The 18,391-nt window shown below is 36.4% G+C and overlaps 3 protein-coding genes across 3 annotated transcripts; 2 read left to right on the top strand and 1 right to left on the bottom strand.

Moving 5' to 3' along the window:
• Window positions 1-1,058: 1,058 nt before the first annotated feature.
• On the bottom strand, window positions 1,059-3,512 carry LOC116301573 (uncharacterized). Its single transcript, XM_031710648.2, has 4 exons — window positions 3,332-3,512; window positions 2,484-2,595; window positions 1,983-2,218; window positions 1,059-1,788 (listed from the first exon to the last, which is right to left on the bottom strand). The coding sequence occupies exons 1-4, from the start codon at window positions 3,407-3,409 to the stop codon at window positions 1,453-1,455; spliced, it is 762 nt and encodes a 253-aa protein (XP_031566508.1). The 5' UTR covers window positions 3,410-3,512; the 3' UTR covers window positions 1,059-1,452.
• A 7,806-nt stretch (window positions 3,513-11,318) lies between these two features.
• Window positions 11,319-14,123, top strand: LOC116301584 (uncharacterized). Its single transcript, XM_089031921.1, has 3 exons — window positions 11,319-11,613; window positions 13,120-13,186; window positions 13,704-14,123. The coding sequence occupies exons 1-3, from the start codon at window positions 11,479-11,481 to the stop codon at window positions 14,012-14,014; spliced, it is 513 nt and encodes a 170-aa protein (XP_088888047.1). The 5' UTR covers window positions 11,319-11,478; the 3' UTR covers window positions 14,015-14,123.
• A 916-nt stretch (window positions 14,124-15,039) lies between these two features.
• Window positions 15,040-18,369, top strand: LOC116301583 (trafficking protein particle complex subunit 4). The gene is made up of 5 exons (XM_031710663.2): window positions 15,040-15,217; window positions 15,358-15,532; window positions 16,189-16,292; window positions 16,885-17,011; window positions 17,811-18,369. The coding sequence occupies exons 1-5, from the start codon at window positions 15,046-15,048 to the stop codon at window positions 17,896-17,898; spliced, it is 666 nt and encodes a 221-aa protein (XP_031566523.1). The 5' UTR covers window positions 15,040-15,045; the 3' UTR covers window positions 17,899-18,369.
• Window positions 18,370-18,391: the final 22 nt, after the last annotated feature.

The following is an 18,391-nucleotide window of genomic DNA, read 5'->3' as shown; positions in this document are numbered from 1 at the left end:
TGTTTTTTTCTTTCTATAGCTCGAAGAATCCGTCAAAGTTTAATTTATTTTGGTGCTAATTAGAGTTTAATGGTTTAATATTTCAAGATGCATGATTAACTGAATCACAAAAATCGCCCCGGTGGCCTGACCAGGGGAGGAAAGCCTAAACTAATGATTGAGAGAGAGAAAAACACACACACACACACAAAACGAAAAAACAAAGCAAAAACAAAACGAAACAAAACAAAAATGGTAGAATTGAACGTAAAATGGAAGTGCTTTGAAATTTAAATATTAGGATCAAAACGAAGTTAGGATTAGTTATTCATCAAATTTTATTTGATTTAGTTTTTATTTCGACATATGGAATAACTCGGTGTCAAATAGATGTTGTTAGGTGTTAACGAATTGGTTTTTATCAGTTCTATCTTTTATATTTTCTATCATTTAGTTTTTTTCTTTGCCTTTTATTCCTATTGTTTTTCTATAGTCAGTTTTCAAGTGGTCGTGAGCCAAACAAGTTTTCTAACTCGTTTGAATTCGATATTTCTAATCGTAATCCAACACCGCGAATTTTAATCCTAAAACGTTGAAAAAAGATGCCTATTTTCCCGTCTATCTAGGTTTCAAAATCTATTTACATAGACTAGGTTACTATAGTAACCCACAATAATGGCCAATTTTGTTACCAAGCCACATCCATGTGAACAAAGAATTCTACTTATCGCTATCTTAAAAAAGATCAATGCTACTGTTTTCTCAGTCTGAGTAAATATCCTTAGTTTTAGTAATTTCAGCTGAGGGTTTGATAACGAGCGGGCGGCCTCTCTTGAATTTGATGTATTGTTTTGATATCAGATTTGATGGTCTCGACGGAGCAGAGTAAACTACAAATACGTACTTGACTTTTTAGATGAAACTTTGAGAACACAGCATGCCCAGAGCACTTTGTCTTACCGCGCATGCTCGAGAAAATCATTGTCGAGCATGCGCAGTATGAAATAAGGCTCTTCGTTTCATCTTCTGGTACGAGAAACGTACTACTTCATGTAAGACTAATAAAAGAGGGTCTGGGATAATTTTTTATCATTTTATTATTATCATTATCATCATTATTATTAACCAAGACTATGAGACTATTACTTTCTCTTCTGCCGACCAAAAAATGCTCCTCAGGGGAGAGGATGGGCATGGCATTTGTAGTGTATAGTTGTTCTTATAATTCTATAATTGAACTTTTCCAAGGGAGAAATAAATAAAACGATTTGGAGCCTTTGGTTTTTGAATATTTATAGCATTTATTAACAATTTTCTTAAAAATGAAAAATTAATTGATTTAATTGATTTCACATTTGAATCGCTAATTATTTGATAAATATTTTTGGAATTAACTTGTCTTACAAAATATAAATACAACTTTAACTTTGTGATTCTTAATTCATTTTTTTAAACCAATAAAGAATAGCATTTTTAAAGTGCTTGCATATTATTTGCCTCACACTTGCACGAGTTACTATCAAGCGCTAAATTGTGTTTTTGGCACATTTGTTTCATGAATTCAGCGCACTCACACTGACATGTGGCAAGGTTCCACTCCTGGTAGAGAGGACATTTGGCTTGACCCTTGCAAGTACACTGACATGTAGAGCGGTCATAGTATCGGTTGATGCTTTGGCAGTATGAATCACTGAGATTGCAATTGCAGGTGCACTTTCTAAAAATCTGGTTGCTGTTGCAGTCCTGTGGTTTGGCGATACAGGCTTTTCCACTACACTCAATGTCGTTGAACATAACTACACTCTCTTCCTAGTAGTTCAAACAAAGAAAAAAAGTGAAAATATACCAATGCGAGGAAAAAAGGGAAGGAAAAAGGGAAGGAATAAGGGAAGGAATAAAGCGAAAAAAGCCGGAAAGAAAGAAAGAAAGAAAGAAGCTAAAATGAACGAAAAGAAAATATTTCCATATTTTCCCAATTAAAACGAAAAAAAAAAAAAAATTACCTGCGAGACCGCTTGGAGTGAGCCCACACGAGTGGATAGCTTCTCGTACTTTACAACCACTTTTTCTCTGGTTTTGACAGCACATTTTTGTACTGAAGTAACCCCTGGTCCAAGACATCGATTGAGCATCACGTATCGCGGTCCAGTTGTGATGAAATGGCTGAGTACAGGGATTTTAACGGGAATTGGCCGAGGTTTACATAAGATTTCTTCCGTGTTTGAAATTGTCCTTTGATCTGGAAGATAAAAGTGTTCTCTTGAGTTAGTTTTGTTTGGAGCCGACTGACCGACCGACGGGCCAACATAAATACCCGACCAACCGACCAATGAATCGAATGCAAGCGACTGAGCAACTTCTACTGTTCACTTAAATAACCTTAAAAAGATGAAACTTGGCAGATAGAGCATGACGAGGCAACAAATTAATCCACCGACCGAATCGTTCGACCAATCCGGCGATCGATGGATCGATGATGTTTCATAGTAAACTGTAACACTTACTGTCGATTGTTTGGACATTTTCGTCTTGATCTTGAAAAAGAGCTATGTCTGACTGACGCACCGAAAGATCATCAATGACATCATTATCATAATCGATAAGGAAAGGATTTGTCTGTTCAAGAAAAGATGAAAACTCAGTGCTCAATCTTTATCAAGGTAAGAAAATAAAAACGAAAACATATAGCTAAACCGAAGATATCCGGAAATACGGAAATTTCGTGAAAAAAGTTTATGGTCAGTTCACAATGCTGCCATGTTTGTTGCGTGACTGTTGGGCTGCTTCTGCATTAGCAGAGGCGGGTAATGTAAATTGCCCCTCCCATCCCCACTAAGTTTGCTTTTGGCACCAAATTTTATTAATTCATGTGGTATTCCAGTGAATTTGGCGGGAAAATGGTACATTCCTCCCCCCTGCCCCCGCCCCACTTTTTATTTTTTAGATGGAAGCTTTTAGAATAGACGTGAATTTAGATAATGTCAGCATTGGTAACCTTTTTTCGTCGTTGATATTTTTGGTTTTGAAACCAAAGGTACACGAACGACAAAAACTACTTACAACAAAATGAAATATTAAGAGTAATAAATAATAATAATAATAATAATAATAATAATAGAGATAAACAAAATTATATTTAACACAAAGGTGAGATGTATATTTGAAGTTGTAACGGGCTCACGTGAGAAAAGCTGGGAAGAACGTCGAAAGATATGATATAGAATTTGGCACAGTGAAATGTTGTCATTCAGTGTTCTGTGAAATACCATACTAATTTCCGTTTATTTATTGCCTATCTGAGAACTAATCTAAGATATCTTCCTATCCGTAAAGTTTAAAGTTATTAACTCACCCTTGTTCTGGCTGAGACGACGTGCGAGTAAAATGAAAAGGCGAACAGAATTAAAGACAGTTTAGGCATCATTTTCATGCTAACGTGGTAATGTAGAAGAAAATTGCACTCCTCTTAACAGGACTTAATGTAAAAAGTAACAAGCCTTGCCCAGTTTTCCAAGAGTTCATATATTGTTGGAGTCATTATTTATTCATAAAATTTTTGACGGCCATTGTAAGAAAGACAGCTTGGCTTCAGGGCAGAAAGAGAATGAGATTAAGCGGAAGTCAAAATCATTTCGCTTTGGTCTTTTTGTCGTTGGAAGCCAGCTTGTTTTCATCCTTACTGACTGCAGAGTAAAACGCTTATCACAAAGCTTGTTATAAAAGAATATTTTAAAAAGTTAGGAAAGAAACACTGCCTTATTTATGCGTAAGAGTTTTATTTTTAAACAAGCGTGTCATGCCATCGCTAATTGAAAAATTTTCTATTAGCCCGATCAATTTTTCAATTAAGCTTTCTTAAATGAGGAATTATAAATTGATGCTGATTAAACTGTCGGTAAATTCTGCTGGTCCAAGACGTCTATAATAGTAATAATGATAATGATAATAGCTAACAGACATCAAAATGATGTGTGCTGTTTAATTAAAATGAAAATTGAATGTGTTACTGACAAAACAAACGCTTCCTTTTCAGCAAAGCCTACCACTAACTGTTCAACAATGTTGTCAGTGAAGGTTTATTTATTTATATCGTCTTTTTAAATTTTTATTATTTTTATTTTTCACTCAGAAGAAAACCTAGCTTGGAGCAGATTTGAGGTGGCAAACGTACCGAGACTTTGAATGGTTTCCCTCTAAACCAATCAAAAAGTGCCAATATACGAATTATCCAATCACATGCTACAAAAAGCAAGGCGCGTCGCTTTGTTCCCACTTTCACGTTTGCACGAAATTTTTACCAAAAGTTGACGGGAACTTGAGATTACTAATACATATAAAAATATAGAATTTCCATTTGAAGTTACCAAATCCGCCGAAATAGGCAGCTAATTCCGTTTCCGCTTTCTATATAAAAGAAAATGTTCGTGAGCAAAAACGCAATAAGTGTCTCGTAGCCCGCAAAATGAAGTTTCAAGTAGAAATATTTGCTTATAGGAAATCGCACGAATCTCGAGTTTAATTCGGAATTTATAGGTGCGCCTAAAGCTCGTCCAATTTTTAAAACTTTCAAAACATCACACGAGTATCTATAAATTTAGAATTGTACGAGAAGATTGTGCGATTTTTCGTTTATGATACACTCAACAAAATTGAGCAACTTAATTGGGACTCTACACAGTACCATTTGGGATTTAATTGTACTCCTCTTGTTCAATCAGAAACGAGTAATTTTGTTGTATATTACAATAAACAAAATTAAATTCAGTTCTTACCTACTCTTGTAAGAGCGTAAGAGAAATCCTAATTAATGAAAAGAAAGTAGCTGCACTTAGGCATTTCTTATCATTATGTAGTTTTAAGTTGGAAGATCATCTTTGCGGTTGTGTAAGACAAAAATGAGTATTATATATTACACAAAATATCCCCAAAATAGTTGATAAACGGTATATAAGAACAAACCACTTGAAAGATATTAGAAACTCGAATGGGAAGACTGTTTTGGGAATTGATGCTCAAAATAAAGACACGGGAAAGAGAAGGACCGGAAATTCACCATCTTCATTGTTCTAGAAGTACGTAAAGAGTAATCCTGGGGAATCCATACCTTAAAATAGCTGAGTCCTTTCGCGAGCTCTGATTGGTCAAAATAACATTTCAGATCGGATTACCTAAAACGCTCGCGCTCTTTTAATTTGAACTTTCGTGGGAAACTTTCTCCGCACCCAACGTGTTTAGAATAGAGTATCTAAAACAGATAGAAAAACTGTTTTAAAATTCTTAAATTGTGAAACAACCAAGAAACTGTTGATTTTATAAAAGCTCTCAAAATCTATTAAATGTCATGATTAAATATGTTTTTCAATGCGCGTTTTATTTAATGCCTTTGTATGAATGAAATACTGGATGTCTTAAGCGTTAAACTGAAATACTCGTAATCCATGATCTAGCAGGTGATGACTTATAACAAGTATTTTTGAAAGGTAAAGAGAAAGAAGGAAAACAGCAGGAAGGAAGCTGAAGGTACTATTCAATGCAATGAAAATTCACTGCTGTTTTCATTCTATTTAGAAATATTAGCATATCTATAGTATTATCTTTAAAAAATTGAAATTAAATAATAAGATATACGAAAATGTCACATATTATTAAACAGTGAGTAATTGTTTGAAAAAAAAAATATATATATATATATATATATATATCACATAGAAACGGTAAAAATAAGTTACAGCCGGAATACGTTTACCTAAGTAAACAACATCTGTGGTAAATAAGGAGCTATTTAGCGCGAATTAATGTTACGTAAACAGAAGTTTTAGCGACTACAGCAAACAAATGCAAAGGCGACAAACGAGGCGACTTCGAAAATTAAAAAACCCGACAAAGCGGTTTGCTGATCAATTAGTTCAGTATTTACGATAATAAATGAGAAATGACACTGTTTGTAATTGAACATTATTTACTAGAAGGACTTGATGGCGTTTGTATAAAAAACTGTAATATAGTTTACATTCTTTTATGCGTGTTTGTGTGAAGGTGTCGAACTGTTCAACGAGAAATGTAGGTTATGGGAAAAGGAGAAGGACAAAAGGAAAAGGAAAAGGACAACGAGAAGGAGAGGCCCGTTAGGAGAAGGAGAAGGAGATAAAGAAAGAGAACGAGAAAGAGAAAGAGAAAGAGAAGGAAAACGAAAACGAGAACGAGAACGAGAACGAGAACGAGAACGAGAACGAGAACGAGAACGAGAACGAGAACGAGAATGAGAACGAGAACGAGAACGAGAACGAGAACGAGAACGAGAACGAGAGGGAATAGGAGAAGGAGAAGGAGAAAGAGAAAGAGAAAGAGAAAGAGAAAGAGAAAGAGAAAGAGAAAGAGAAAGAGAAAGAGAAAGAGAAAGAGAAAGAGAAAGAGAAAGAGAAAGAGAAAGAGAAAGAGAAAGAGAAAGAGAAGAGAAAGAGAAGGACAACGAGAAAGAGAAAGAGAAAGAGAAGGAGAGGGATTAGGAGAAGGAGAAGGAGAATGAGAAAGAGAAAGAGAAAGAGAAGGAAAAGGAGAACGAGCAGGAGCGTGATGCACAACTGAATAATACACAAGACTTAAAAGCTAAGAATGAAACTAAAGCTGAATTTCTTATAGAAATTTATGTGATGAAACCAGCCCTACACATGAGCAAATAAACGTATGCTGTTTTTCAAGTATACAGATGTCGGTCTTTAGAATGCTTCAGTTTATCAGTGAAAACTTCAGAAATCGTTCCAGGAAAATTAAACGCATGCAAGGCTTCCAAAACACCTGCGCCCAAAGCTGCTTATATAATTATAAGCCCAGAATGATTAATTTTTTTTCAAATCATATTGACAGCTTACATAGAAATGTTCAAAATGCTTCTTTTCGCTGATGAAGTATTCTTTAAGAAGAGAAGTGAACACAGCTTGGCACTAGATAGCAGTTTGCATTGTACTTAAAATCTTAAAATCCAAAATTTGCAGAACGAAAGCACATTTATCATCTTTCATTAAAGACAAACAGGAGGAAAAAAAGATTAGAATAGCTTAGCCAAAGATGATTTCTTTTCTTTTCTTTCTCGGGTGTCAGGGCCGTGAAAAGGTCGAAAAAGGATGACAGCGTGAAAGATTGATCGCTTTCGAAAGTATTAATGTTACACGCCTTTCCCGCTGTGATAGTCTTGCAATTTATTCCTCTTACCAATGTGTACGCTTATTATTTCTTTAAAAAATTTTTTTTCGTCAAACACAAAAGACTATAGAAAGCGTCATAAACGCTGCGATGGTCTCACGAAGGTGCGTTCTTTATGGGACTGAGGCTTTAGAGGGTAGCTAGGGTCATAAGTAATAATTTGAACCTTTTGAACAGTCAAACCTTTTTATGTTGACGAAAGCTGTTTCCTTGCATGGCCGTAACCACTATGAGACGAGCGAATGCTCCAGCCCCCACCCCTCCAAGTAAAAATAACGTACCTTCAATACTAATTCCATTCAGTGCTCACAGATGAAAATGGCAAGACCTCAATTCCAAAGAGACCATGAGCTCCTAGGGGGTCTGGATACTGTATGAATGGAAGATGAGGTCAAAAGAGGTCCAGATACTTAATGAATGGAACATGAAGTCAAAAGGGGTCCAGATACTGAATGAATGGAACATGAGGTCAAAAGGGGTCCAGATACTGAATGAATGGAACATGAGGTCAAAGGGGGTCCAGATACTGAATGAATGGAACATGAGGTCAAAGGGGGTCACATACTGAATGAATGGAACATGAGGTCAAAGGGGGTCCAGATACTGAATGAATGGAACATGAGGTCAAAAGGGGTCCAGATACTGAATGAATGGAACATGAGGTCAAAAGGGGTCCAGATACTGAATGAATGGAACATGAGGTCAAAGGGGGTCCAGATACTGAATGAATGGAACATGAAGTCAAAGGGGGTCACATACTGAATGAATGGAACATGAGGTCAAAGGGGGTCCAGATACTGAATGAATGGAACATGAAGTCAAAAGGGGTCCAGATACTGAATGAATGGAACATGAGGTCAATAGGGGTCCAGATACTGAATGAATGGAACATGAGGTCAAAAGGGGTCCAGATACTGAATGAATGGAACATGAGGTCAAAAGGGGTCCAGATACTGAATGAATGGAACATGAGGTCAAAAGGGGTCCAGATACTGAATGAATGGAACATGAGGTCAATAGGGGTCCAGATACTGAATGAATGGAACATGAGGTCAAAAGATGTCCAGATACTGCGAGTCCCGATTTTGTGGGTATAAAGTTGACACGCTGGAAATAATAGTAATAGTCCATGAAAATATTCATCGCGTAATATTTGGAAAACTCTCTCATACATTTTTTTTCATATTGCAATATGTTGGATGCCTTGATGAATACTATCGACTGGTGCAAGTCGCTTTGAAAGTTTAGGTCTAGTTTTCGAGAAAATAAGCGGTAAACGATTTCTATGATGTCACCATTAACTATGATGTCACTAATTTATCATTTTTGAAACCTTTAATCCTTTCCTGACATTATGTGAAAAGCGCTTACAGATCGAGTTATTCAAGACGAAGTTGTAGCCGTTTCAATGCGGCTAGGTGTGCCAGACCAAAACTACCCACAGCCTCCTTAAGCAATACTTCAAGTAAAAGGACCTGTTGATGATCTCCGAGGCATCCCTTAGCTAAGCTCTTCCCCATAAAAACGAAACTATTTCCAATACGGATTTCATCCAAACTGTTAAAACAAATTTCAAGTAAAAGGACCTATTGATGATCTCTGAGGCATCCCTTAGCTCTTCCCGATAAAAAAAACTAAGCTATTTCCAAGAGGTTTAATTCAAACTGTTAAAATAAACTTCAAGTAAAAGGACCTATCGATGATTTCTGGGGCATCCCTTCGCCCTTTCCGATAAAAAACGAATATAAAATTTTCAAGAGGTTTCAACAAAACTGTTAAAACAAACTCAAAGTAATAGGACCTATTGATGATCCTTGAGGCATCCCTTAGCCCTTGCCGATAAAAAAAGAAATCAAAGAGGTTTCAACCAAACTTTAAAAAAACTTAAAACTTAAAGTAAAAAGAACCTATTGATGATCTCTGAGGTAACCCTTACTGAAAAAGGCTGAATGAAACAGAATTGGCATAAATGATCTCGATTTAGGTTGACGTTCAGACAATACATCGCACGTTTCAACTTTTGAGCATAATTTTGTCTGAATATATCATGTCATTTTCATCACCAACACAGCCATCCACATTTTAAGCACGGTTAATATTTGGGAACACGAATTTTGACGAGGTTGTGACGCGGCACTGAACTGTTATTCTGGGTGAAACGTTACCGAAGGGGAAGTGGGTGGGATCAAAAATACCGAAGAGGAAGTGGATGGGATCAAAAATACCGAAGAGGTAGTGGATGGGATCAAAAATCCGTTTAGCACTGACTGGTACGGCGTAACTTAGCAAATGAGGAAGAAACCTAAGATTTTCTCGCTTAAATAGGCAACTAACGACCTAAGGTTATGCAAAGTGCTTCTCCTCTTGGTATCACACCTGACAAAGAATGCTAAAATTCCATGCTTACTCGTTTCGTTGCTGTTCTAATTGTGAAATAAGAGCTCCGAATATTAAGAGAACGTTAAATTTGAACGCCTTCTTGTCTGAATTACATCCTGCCCGATGGAATTGCTTGGGCACGAAATAGGTTTCCTAACCTCTTCACGTAATAAAATGCTAACTGATTCGAGTAGGTATAGAAACGTTCATCATTATCTGGTGGATAATAAGAGCAATGACAGGACTTTGAGCCACACTGACGACATTGACAATTGGATTCAATTAAATGTTTAGGTTCTCGGGCGTTTATGTTTGACAGCCGCGAAGATTAAATACTTATAAACCTACTCTAATGCCTAATAATAATAAGGACAAATTTCTTTCCTTTGACAAATTTTGGTACAAATTATTAATGTTGTTCTATCTTCATGGAACACAGTTTAGCTAGTAAACAGGATGCCAGTGCAACAGTTGTACAATTCAAACTAGTCATTTTTTAACGCAATAAACCGTTAAACAGGTTTCTCCTGCGGCATATATAAACTAGCGCCCTTGTCTTAGTAACACATGAATAATTTAAGGTAATTGCTACAAGCTTGGACAGGAAACGAATAAACGTTTTATAATTTTGGGGATATAAAACATCTGTTTTTGCCAAGAAAAAAATTAAATAAGAATGAAGGGCTGAAGTTGTCAAAGTCTGAAGTGTCATTCAACTTAACAAAGTGGGAGGAACTTATAGGTCACGTGACCACCTGGAGTCGCGGGTTCGATTTTCCAATGAGCCACATATGTGAGTTGAGTTTGTTTGATGCGTCGTTTTTTCCTTGCTACGAAAGTTTTTCTCCAGGCTCTGCGGTTTCCCCCCTCCGTAAAAATCAACGTGTGAGTTCAGTGCTGTTTGTCGTAAATAGTGAATGTACTGAGTGGTAGTGCTTGTGCATGGAGTGAACCTCACGGAAAAGCTCCTGAAGCGTCATGAGTATAGGATTTGGAACCGCAAATCGTAGGGCAATGCTCTTCAGGGTAGGAATGGTCGAGTGCAAAACAAACAAACGAACAAAAAACAAAAAACAAAAAAACAAAAAAAAAAAAAAAAAGCAAAAACAAAAAAAAGAAAAGAAAAGAAAAGAAACGCGTCTGTACTAGAACACTTTCTATTCTAAAAAGTTATTAATCCTCAGTTTCACGATTGAGTCTAGTCCCTCAACTAATCCTAGTCTAATACAGGATTGTCTGTTTTTATTTAAATAAAATATTACTCAATCGTGAAAAGGAAATTAAAAAAAAAAAAAAAATTAAAATACTTCACCCCTAGCTTTCAGCAGGATTTGCTCCTCACAAAAGAACTCATTAACAATTATCACCACCTCTTCGGACTTTTCAGTATCTTACAAATGCAAATGAATAAAACATTCACTCATTATATTTTTGAGGTAAAGTGCTTTAATGGCTTAGAAGGCGAGAACAAAGTGAGAAAATTTCAGGTTTCTATGTATCTTAACGACTATTAGCAGGTCTGCTGTAGCATAAGACCATGTTAATGTTAGCTCAGTATACAAAGGATATCCTTAAACTGTGTAGTTTAAGTTTAATAGTTTAAAGGTATGATGAAATATTTCAGTGAGTTGATATCAAATCAGATGCATACAAACACTTGCAGAGCGACGGACTAAAAATAACAGAATCAGCGGAAGACGACTGAAGCTGCCAATGAAACTGTATAAATTTTAATCTAACCACAATACATCGTACTACATTATAGTCCATCTGTTGATTTGAATAACGTAATTATGCCTCTATATAAATGAGTGCTATAGCCTCATCCTCTCTAGTATTCATATCTCATAACACGGACCTCCACTTGGACCCCACTGTAATAATTACCGCAGTCGAGGTTGTGAACTGTTGCAAATAATCATGTCTATTCGAGTACGTGTCATCTTCATTCTATGCGGAATATTTCTTATTCCTGACGTCTTAACGGCCGCGAAGATTACTGAAGAATTTTACAAGCCCGAAGAGAACGAAAACGTCCAAGATGAAATGGAAAGCGTAAGTTAATCAATGAAACAGTGGTATTTCAGTACGGCATGCATTACTAATATAAAATACACGCAATATTTTGTCGCAACAAATTAATCTCTGGTAGAAGATATTCCCATCAAAAAATCATTTGAAATTGAAGCTAAGATTCTTTAAACAGGGGGGGGGGGGGGGGGGGGGGGGTGGGGTGGGGGAGGGGGGGCACAGGGGGAAGTCGGCAGTAATAACATTTCTCGCATCCATATTTTTAAAATTCACGCGTCACAGACAAACTGTATAAACGAGTAAACACATAAACGGTAAGCCTGGGATTCACGAATCACGCTCTACGTTTTGCCATTTTCACGTAACAAGATATTTTAGCCCGAATCGCAAGACGCGCATAACTAACACTGCAGTGCCACCGTGTTTAAAAATTTATAATTTTGCATACTGAAGGATATTCTTCATATCTATTTTTCATCAGTTAATCCAAATTAAGATACGAGGGAACGGAGCATGCGCGTTAACATCACTCTCTCTCAGTCGTGTATCAATCACCTATAGCTTCTAGCAGCTGTTTGAGACTATAAGGACTTAGTTTCTCGAGTTCATACAGCGTTATATCGATAAATATTGAGGACTTATAATGACAGCCGTGAATTGACCGATGCTGAGCGCCTAGTTTCCCAGACTCTAGTTTTATTTAAGATTACTTTCACTGCATTTGTTAGGAACCGGCGTCTAAAATTAAGACAGTTGAAGCCAGAAGCAACTTGTATTTCCGGCACCTTCATCATTTTTTAATCAAAGAACAAAGGCTTAATGTTTTCTGCCGAGGCGATCTGAAAAAATGTTAGCCAATCAGGATCGAGAAGAATTTCAAACCTCAGGTGTTATTTTTCCTTTTGAAATTGTGGATTTGCAGGCCACCAAATAAAAAGACGTTGCTAAACGTTTCTTTTCATAACAGTGACACGAAAATAAACATTTTCCCAATAACAGAGGGCATGGTTTTAGTTTTCGCTGGTCAATTTTCGAAGGCTTCATGACACCCGAGTTTTTAAAGACGTCATTTCTACGTCACTATTTTATATCAGCTGGTTTAGGTTACCATGGCAATAGAATGCGCAATTTGCATCGTGGATATCACAAGCTTCCATTGAGCGCATAAACAACGATCTCAAAAGCAATAGGCCATTTTGAGTTTGCTTAATTTCGTTTTGGTCTAAAGAGCATTAATTTTTTAGGAAGGGAAGGGTTGGTGGGGATAGTTCGGATTACTTTTAAAATTAATAGCTTGAGTGATCAAGCACAAAACAATTACCTAGTCGAGGCTCCGGGGAAACGAAAGAATAATACTTTGGATTGAATGAAAAAACATTTATCAAGACGACCTTTGCTTCTATTTTTTTTACCCTCCCTTAGTTTACTCATACACTACCCAACCCAACTTCCCCACTCATTAAAGGTCAATGCTATCTTAGAAGTTCTTGAAAACATATACTTATGAATGTTAAATATTTGGTTCCGCAGATGGAAGAAATCATTGAAGAGCCGTTATCCATCGAAGAATTTGAGACAAAATCTGCTACATGTAAAGGTATTGCATCCGGGATTTTTTTTGACTTAAAAAAAGCATGAATGCGGAGAAAAAACCTTAAGATGTTAAAGGATCTAATGGTTGTAGTAAAAACTTCAATTTTATCAAACCAAGAAACAACCTTTCTACATCTGGAATTATCTTTATCAGGGCACTGCTAACTCACAGATAAAACCCTGAATCAACCTCTGGGCTGATCAAAGCTAGGGTATGGATAACTCACAGACAAAACCCTGAATCAACCTCTGGGCTGATCTAAGTCAGGGTATGGATAACTCACAGATAGAACCCTGAAACAACCTCTGCATGGGGCTGATCGAAATCACGTCACGGCTAACTTGAGCCCACAGATTGAATTAGAATTCAGTGTGTTGGTTTTTGAGCATTGAGGAAAAGCGGAGAAAAATCCTCGAATCGCATGAGAAAGATCTACAGATGCGATGAGAGTATTCTACCGCAACACCACTTTTGAATTCACCGGCAGCGGTTCGTAATTGTTATTTTTTTGTCATTTCAGGAAAGCAACCCGTTATCAAACTGCAAAACGAATTTCCGTGTGGTTCCTATCCACAAATAATCAAAATCGATGGCTTAAACCAGTTTTACCAGCTTAACAGGTGTACTGGTTATGTTGGAGAAAAACACAAGTGCAAAGCCGTAAAACAAAATCCTGTCTATTTCAAAGACCCATACAGGGGCGGCTGCATTAAGATGTTCAACGAAACACAATGTCAAAGAGGATGTAAAAGAAAACTACAGTGTTCGCCTACCCAAACTTTTACTGCAGCATCTTGCAGTTGTACTGCTAAGAAGTATTACGTAAAGTGAAATAACTAATTAGTACAATTGAAACAAATTTTACAGTAGGGCTTTCTCGCTTAAGGAAATTCTTGCAATGAAAAAGAAGAGGAAAAAAAAAAAAAAAAACCAGGAAAAATTAAGATACTGAATACTGAGAAATAAGATATTTCGTGAGAACGTAGAAGTGACTAAAATATTCTAATCGGTCCGCCTCTTTCAATGCGCAGAGACTGTAATGGTCTCATTGTTTTAAATTTCTTTCAAAATAAATTAACATTTTTGACCAATGAACAAAGAGCGGATTTGCCTTAGAGTAATAACCTCCTTTTTTCACACATAATCATGTACTTTACAGAATTCTTTATTTGCGATTAAATTGCCGATAGGAAAATTGGTTAAATTATATATTATTTGTTAAGTGTCTGTTTGCATTTCATTAAAGTATATTGAGAAGAAAATCCCTTCAAAATATGAACTCCTGTTTTTCAATGATTAAACGAACATCCTTTATGAATACCATAAAAATCTACCTTAAGAATGCACGAAAATTAAATCCACTGTGTTTCCTCGCTATCCTCACTCGCTGTCCGTCAAAAATAAAGCTAAAGTTCTGGAAACGTGCTTCTTACAAAAATGGGGAAACCTATAAAGAAAAAATAACTGCCTCACCCCTTCCCCCCACGGGATAAGAGAAGACAGGAAGTAAATACCAAGGATAACGCTAAGAAAGATTGGAGAGGTGAAGTCTGTTATTTGGGTCAAAAAAAACCCTATTAAAAAAATGGGAGAAAAATGGAAAAACCTTAATTGGAGATCAAATTAAATACCTCGCCTCTCCTCTCCTCCCATGGGGTAAAACGAGACAGGAAGTAAATACTTGAGATTGATACAAAGGCGTAGCCAGGGGGCAAGGGGAACAACCCCCTTCCCCTTCGGAAAATCCTGGCTACGCCCCTGCGATAACATTAAGTCTGCACTTACCTCATTTATTAATTGGGTTACCTGTGGTTTTCCCCCGTCCAATCTGACGAGATTGCAGTGCATGATGGGTAACCAAGATGGCGATCTTCAGTGTTTACATCTTAAATCGTGCTGGAGGTTTGATTTACCATTACGACCACTACACGCCTAAAAGTGAGATAGAAAAAACGTTCAGCTATCCTTTAGATATTATTCTTGGTGGTGATGATAAGTTAGAGGTGATATTTGGCGAAGGAGGTGGGATCAAAGGTAAAAAATGTACCAATGTTGAAGACTCACGTCTTGAAAAGTCGTTCAAGGGAGAAATTTTAACTATAGCAGATATAATAAAAGGCTCAAGATCGAGAAATTTAATTTAAGAATTGTCCTTTTATTTCTGTCTTTACAAGTTGGTCATGCTTTGATCGCCATCAACGGAGAGCCTGTGGTGTCAAGGAAACTTCCTGATGGACGTGATGTACGAGAGATCCTAAATAACCCGGATAACTATCCTATATCGTTAAAGTTTGGTCGGCTCAAGCTCAAAACAAATGAACGAATCATGTTGGCTAGCATGTTTCACCCGTGAGTATGAAAGGAATAGAAAATCTACAGATGATGTAAGGGAATCAAAGGTGATTCTGTTGGTAGATTGTGTCTCTGAGAGGAATCATAAACCTTCTCTGATCAGACTCGTACCCAGTCGTCACTCACGCTTCTTTAATGCGCGCGATGGCTTTTGGAAAGGAGAGAGAAAAAGTGACGACTGGCAGATAACAAATTCAAGATGCACCGTGAGATCAATAAGACAAGAGAATCTACTGAGTACGAGTCTGTTCTATGATAGTAAACATAGTGCAATGTGGAATAGATTGGGTAAAGACCTCTTTTTCATTCTTTATATACATTGTTTGTACCCACGCCAGACCACAATGCATCATATTCGTCAAACTCAGAAAAGGCTTATGGTAAATGAATTGAACATGGTGCATTGTGGAATAGCTTGGGTATGAAGAACACCATATAAAGTATGATGAATGAGAGGTATTTACCCAAACTAGACCACAATGCACCACCCTGTGTATCAAACTCGGAAAGATCTATCATATGAAAATTCACAAATTTTTGGGGAGGAGGGGGTGGATGGTAAAGTGTCAACTATCAGTTCCCTTTAGGCAGCTGGGGTGGGAAAGTTTTTTAAGTAACACAAAAAATAAAAATTGTATACATATTACCTTTAGGTTATTCGCAATAGCAGCAAAACTGTCACCAGAGCATCGGTCATCAGGGATTGAAATCCTCGAGGCAGATTCTTTCAAACTGCACTGCTTTCAGTCTCAAACAGGTAGATGGGTTACTTAAAAGGAATGAAAATGGAAGAAACAATAACTGTATATTTTATTTTTGAATTTGTTGTTACTCAGTGCTAGTCTTGATTTTGTGTAGGATATTTATGTGTTCCAGTGAAAGTCTGTGGAATTTCAAAGTGTTTGTATTGTTGAAGTTGTGCATTCTTTACTTTACTGTTGGTATTTGTGAATATTTCGACACTGATACGAGGCTAATTCTGAATAAATGAGTCTGCAATCAAGGAACACAGCAGTATTTGATAAGACAGAGAATATTGGAGGTCTATTGAAGGAACTAAACATAATAACAAAGATGTGTTACCTTTTGGAGTACAAAATGAATCTGATATATTTTTTTTCTATTTATGCTGATTGAGCCAAGAGGGGTGTGGTGGGTGTGGCCAGACCCATGAATTGTCTGAATTCTCTGTTTCATTAACATTTCAATCAGATTACTGCGGAATAAGTGCATGATTGAATGCCCTGGTCCATGATGGTCTTGTATCTTCTAGATTGAACATCTTGATTCAAACCCCCACTACTTGTCAATGATGATTCAATATATCTTTTATTTCACTTGTCTTGCAGGGCTCAAGTTCATTTTACTGACCGATCCAAAACAGTTAGGAACTGAAGGACTGTTGAGGAAAATATATGAATTATATGGGGATTTTGCTCTTAAAAATCCATTCTATTCATTAGATATGCCAATCAGGTAGGTCATCAAATAGAATGGAATGGGAAAGAATGAAAATATAATAGAATAAGAATGTATCTCTCTCTTAGGACTAAAGGCGTAGCTCAGTTGGTTAGTGCGCAACCTTCAGAGCTTGAGGTCTATGGTTCGATCCTTAGGATCCCCATGTCTGTTTCCACTTCTTTCTAATTCGTGTAGCTTCAGCTTTAAATACTCTTAAAACAGAGCACTGATGGAGAGGGGGTATAGTGCACACCGGTCGGCTTCCATTGATAGCAGTTGAATTTCAACTGAAGGAACTACCGATGTTAAATATAGATACTTTACCTTTTTTTTGTTCTTAAAGTCCTTTCTATTTACTGGACATGTTAATTTGGGGTGGGGTGGCGGGTGGGGCAAACAAATGGAATGGGAAAGAATGGAAAAGAATGAACATGTAGTAAAATGAGAATATATAAGACAAAAGAATAGAAATGGGTTAGAATGTTTTTTGCTCACATCCTTTTATTCTTGTTCAATAATTGCTGGGTTTCACCGTCATTGCTTGTCTTTTGTGGAATGTCCAATGTCCAGCTAAATGATGATTTATAATAGAGCAATAGAATTCTTTTTGGTTGAGAACACATGGTGGTCAGTGTTTGACCACTATTCGTAGCAGATTATAAGACTTCTATCAGCTATTTCACAATTACTTCATCTTACTGTTTTAAACCTCTACAAATTTGCTAAATAAACTCTTCATTTATGAGAAAATGTTTGATATATAGTATTTATTACCAGCTAAAGAAGTTTTTTTTTATTTTTGTCTTTTTTTCAGATGTGAATTGTTTGATACCAACTTACAGAGAGCTCTCGACCAGTCAGAGAAAACTGGTCTTTATTCCAGTAATCCATCACTGAGTTGACGAAATTTACATTATATTTATATAAACATTGTCATATTTCATTATCATGTCTATGAAAGTCTTGGGAAAAAGCTAGAAAATAAGCTAGTTTTTGCTGAAAGCATAAATATTAATTGTAAGAGTTCTGCAATTAATTTCATTATTTCTTGTAGGAATGAAAATTATCTAATAAGGTAGCTGTAAAAATGATCAATCATTAAAGCCGTCAACATTGATCCCAGGAAATATTTCCATTAACTGTGTTGGGTTTAGTTTTGCACCTAAATAATAAGCAATGTCATTGTTCATTAATGTTTTCTAAAACTAAAAATATTTTCTTTCATTGTTTATCTCATTTATGCCACTCAGTTTTCTATTTCTACAAAACTCAAAGTCAAACATTTGAACATAATATCAAAATGATTATGAATGAAAAAACTAAGCATGTATTTCAAGAGAATAAGGAAATTAAAATATATCATTTGACTCCAACTAGTTTAATATCTTCCAGCGC

Source organism: Actinia tenebrosa, unplaced genomic scaffold, assembly GCF_029948245.1.
Source record: "Actinia tenebrosa isolate PJP-AT-01 unplaced genomic scaffold, QUT_ActTen_1.0 PGA_scaffold0__85_contigs__length_37466705, whole genome shotgun sequence".
NCBI lineage: Eukaryota > Metazoa > Cnidaria > Anthozoa > Actiniaria > Actiniidae > Actinia > Actinia tenebrosa.
This window is presented reverse-complemented; position numbering and strand designations above follow the sequence as displayed.

What these genes read in the sequence shown, in the direction of transcription:
- LOC116301573 (XM_031710648.2), bottom strand. Translation starts at nt 3,409, where the DNA reads ATGAAAATGATGCCTAAACTGTCTTTAATTCTGTTCGCCTTTTCATTT. An exon ending in AAATGTCCAAACAATCGACA is followed by an intron (nt 2,219 to 2,483) that starts GTAAGTGTTACA and finishes TTTATCTTCCAG; the next exon opens with ATCAAAGGACAATTTCAAAC. An exon ending in CACTCCAAGCGGTCTCGCAG is followed by an intron (nt 1,789 to 1,982) that starts GTAATTTTTTTT and finishes TTGAACTACTAG; the next exon opens with GAAGAGAGTGTAGTTATGTT.
- LOC116301584 (XM_089031921.1), top strand. Translation starts at nt 11,479, where the DNA reads ATGTCTATTCGAGTACGTGTCATCTTCATTCTATGCGGAATATTTCTT. An exon ending in TCCAAGATGAAATGGAAAGC is followed by an intron (nt 11,614 to 13,119) that starts GTAAGTTAATCA and finishes TTGGTTCCGCAG; the next exon opens with ATGGAAGAAATCATTGAAGA. An exon ending in AAAATCTGCTACATGTAAAG is followed by an intron (nt 13,187 to 13,703) that starts GTATTGCATCCG and finishes TTGTCATTTCAG; the next exon opens with GAAAGCAACCCGTTATCAAA.
- LOC116301583 (XM_031710663.2), top strand. Translation starts at nt 15,046, where the DNA reads ATGGCGATCTTCAGTGTTTACATCTTAAATCGTGCTGGAGGTTTGATT. An exon ending in CGAAGGAGGTGGGATCAAAG is followed by an intron (nt 15,218 to 15,357) that starts GTAAAAAATGTA and finishes TGTCTTTACAAG; the next exon opens with TTGGTCATGCTTTGATCGCC. An exon ending in CTGCTTTCAGTCTCAAACAG is followed by an intron (nt 16,293 to 16,884) that starts GTAGATGGGTTA and finishes CTTGTCTTGCAG; the next exon opens with GGCTCAAGTTCATTTTACTG.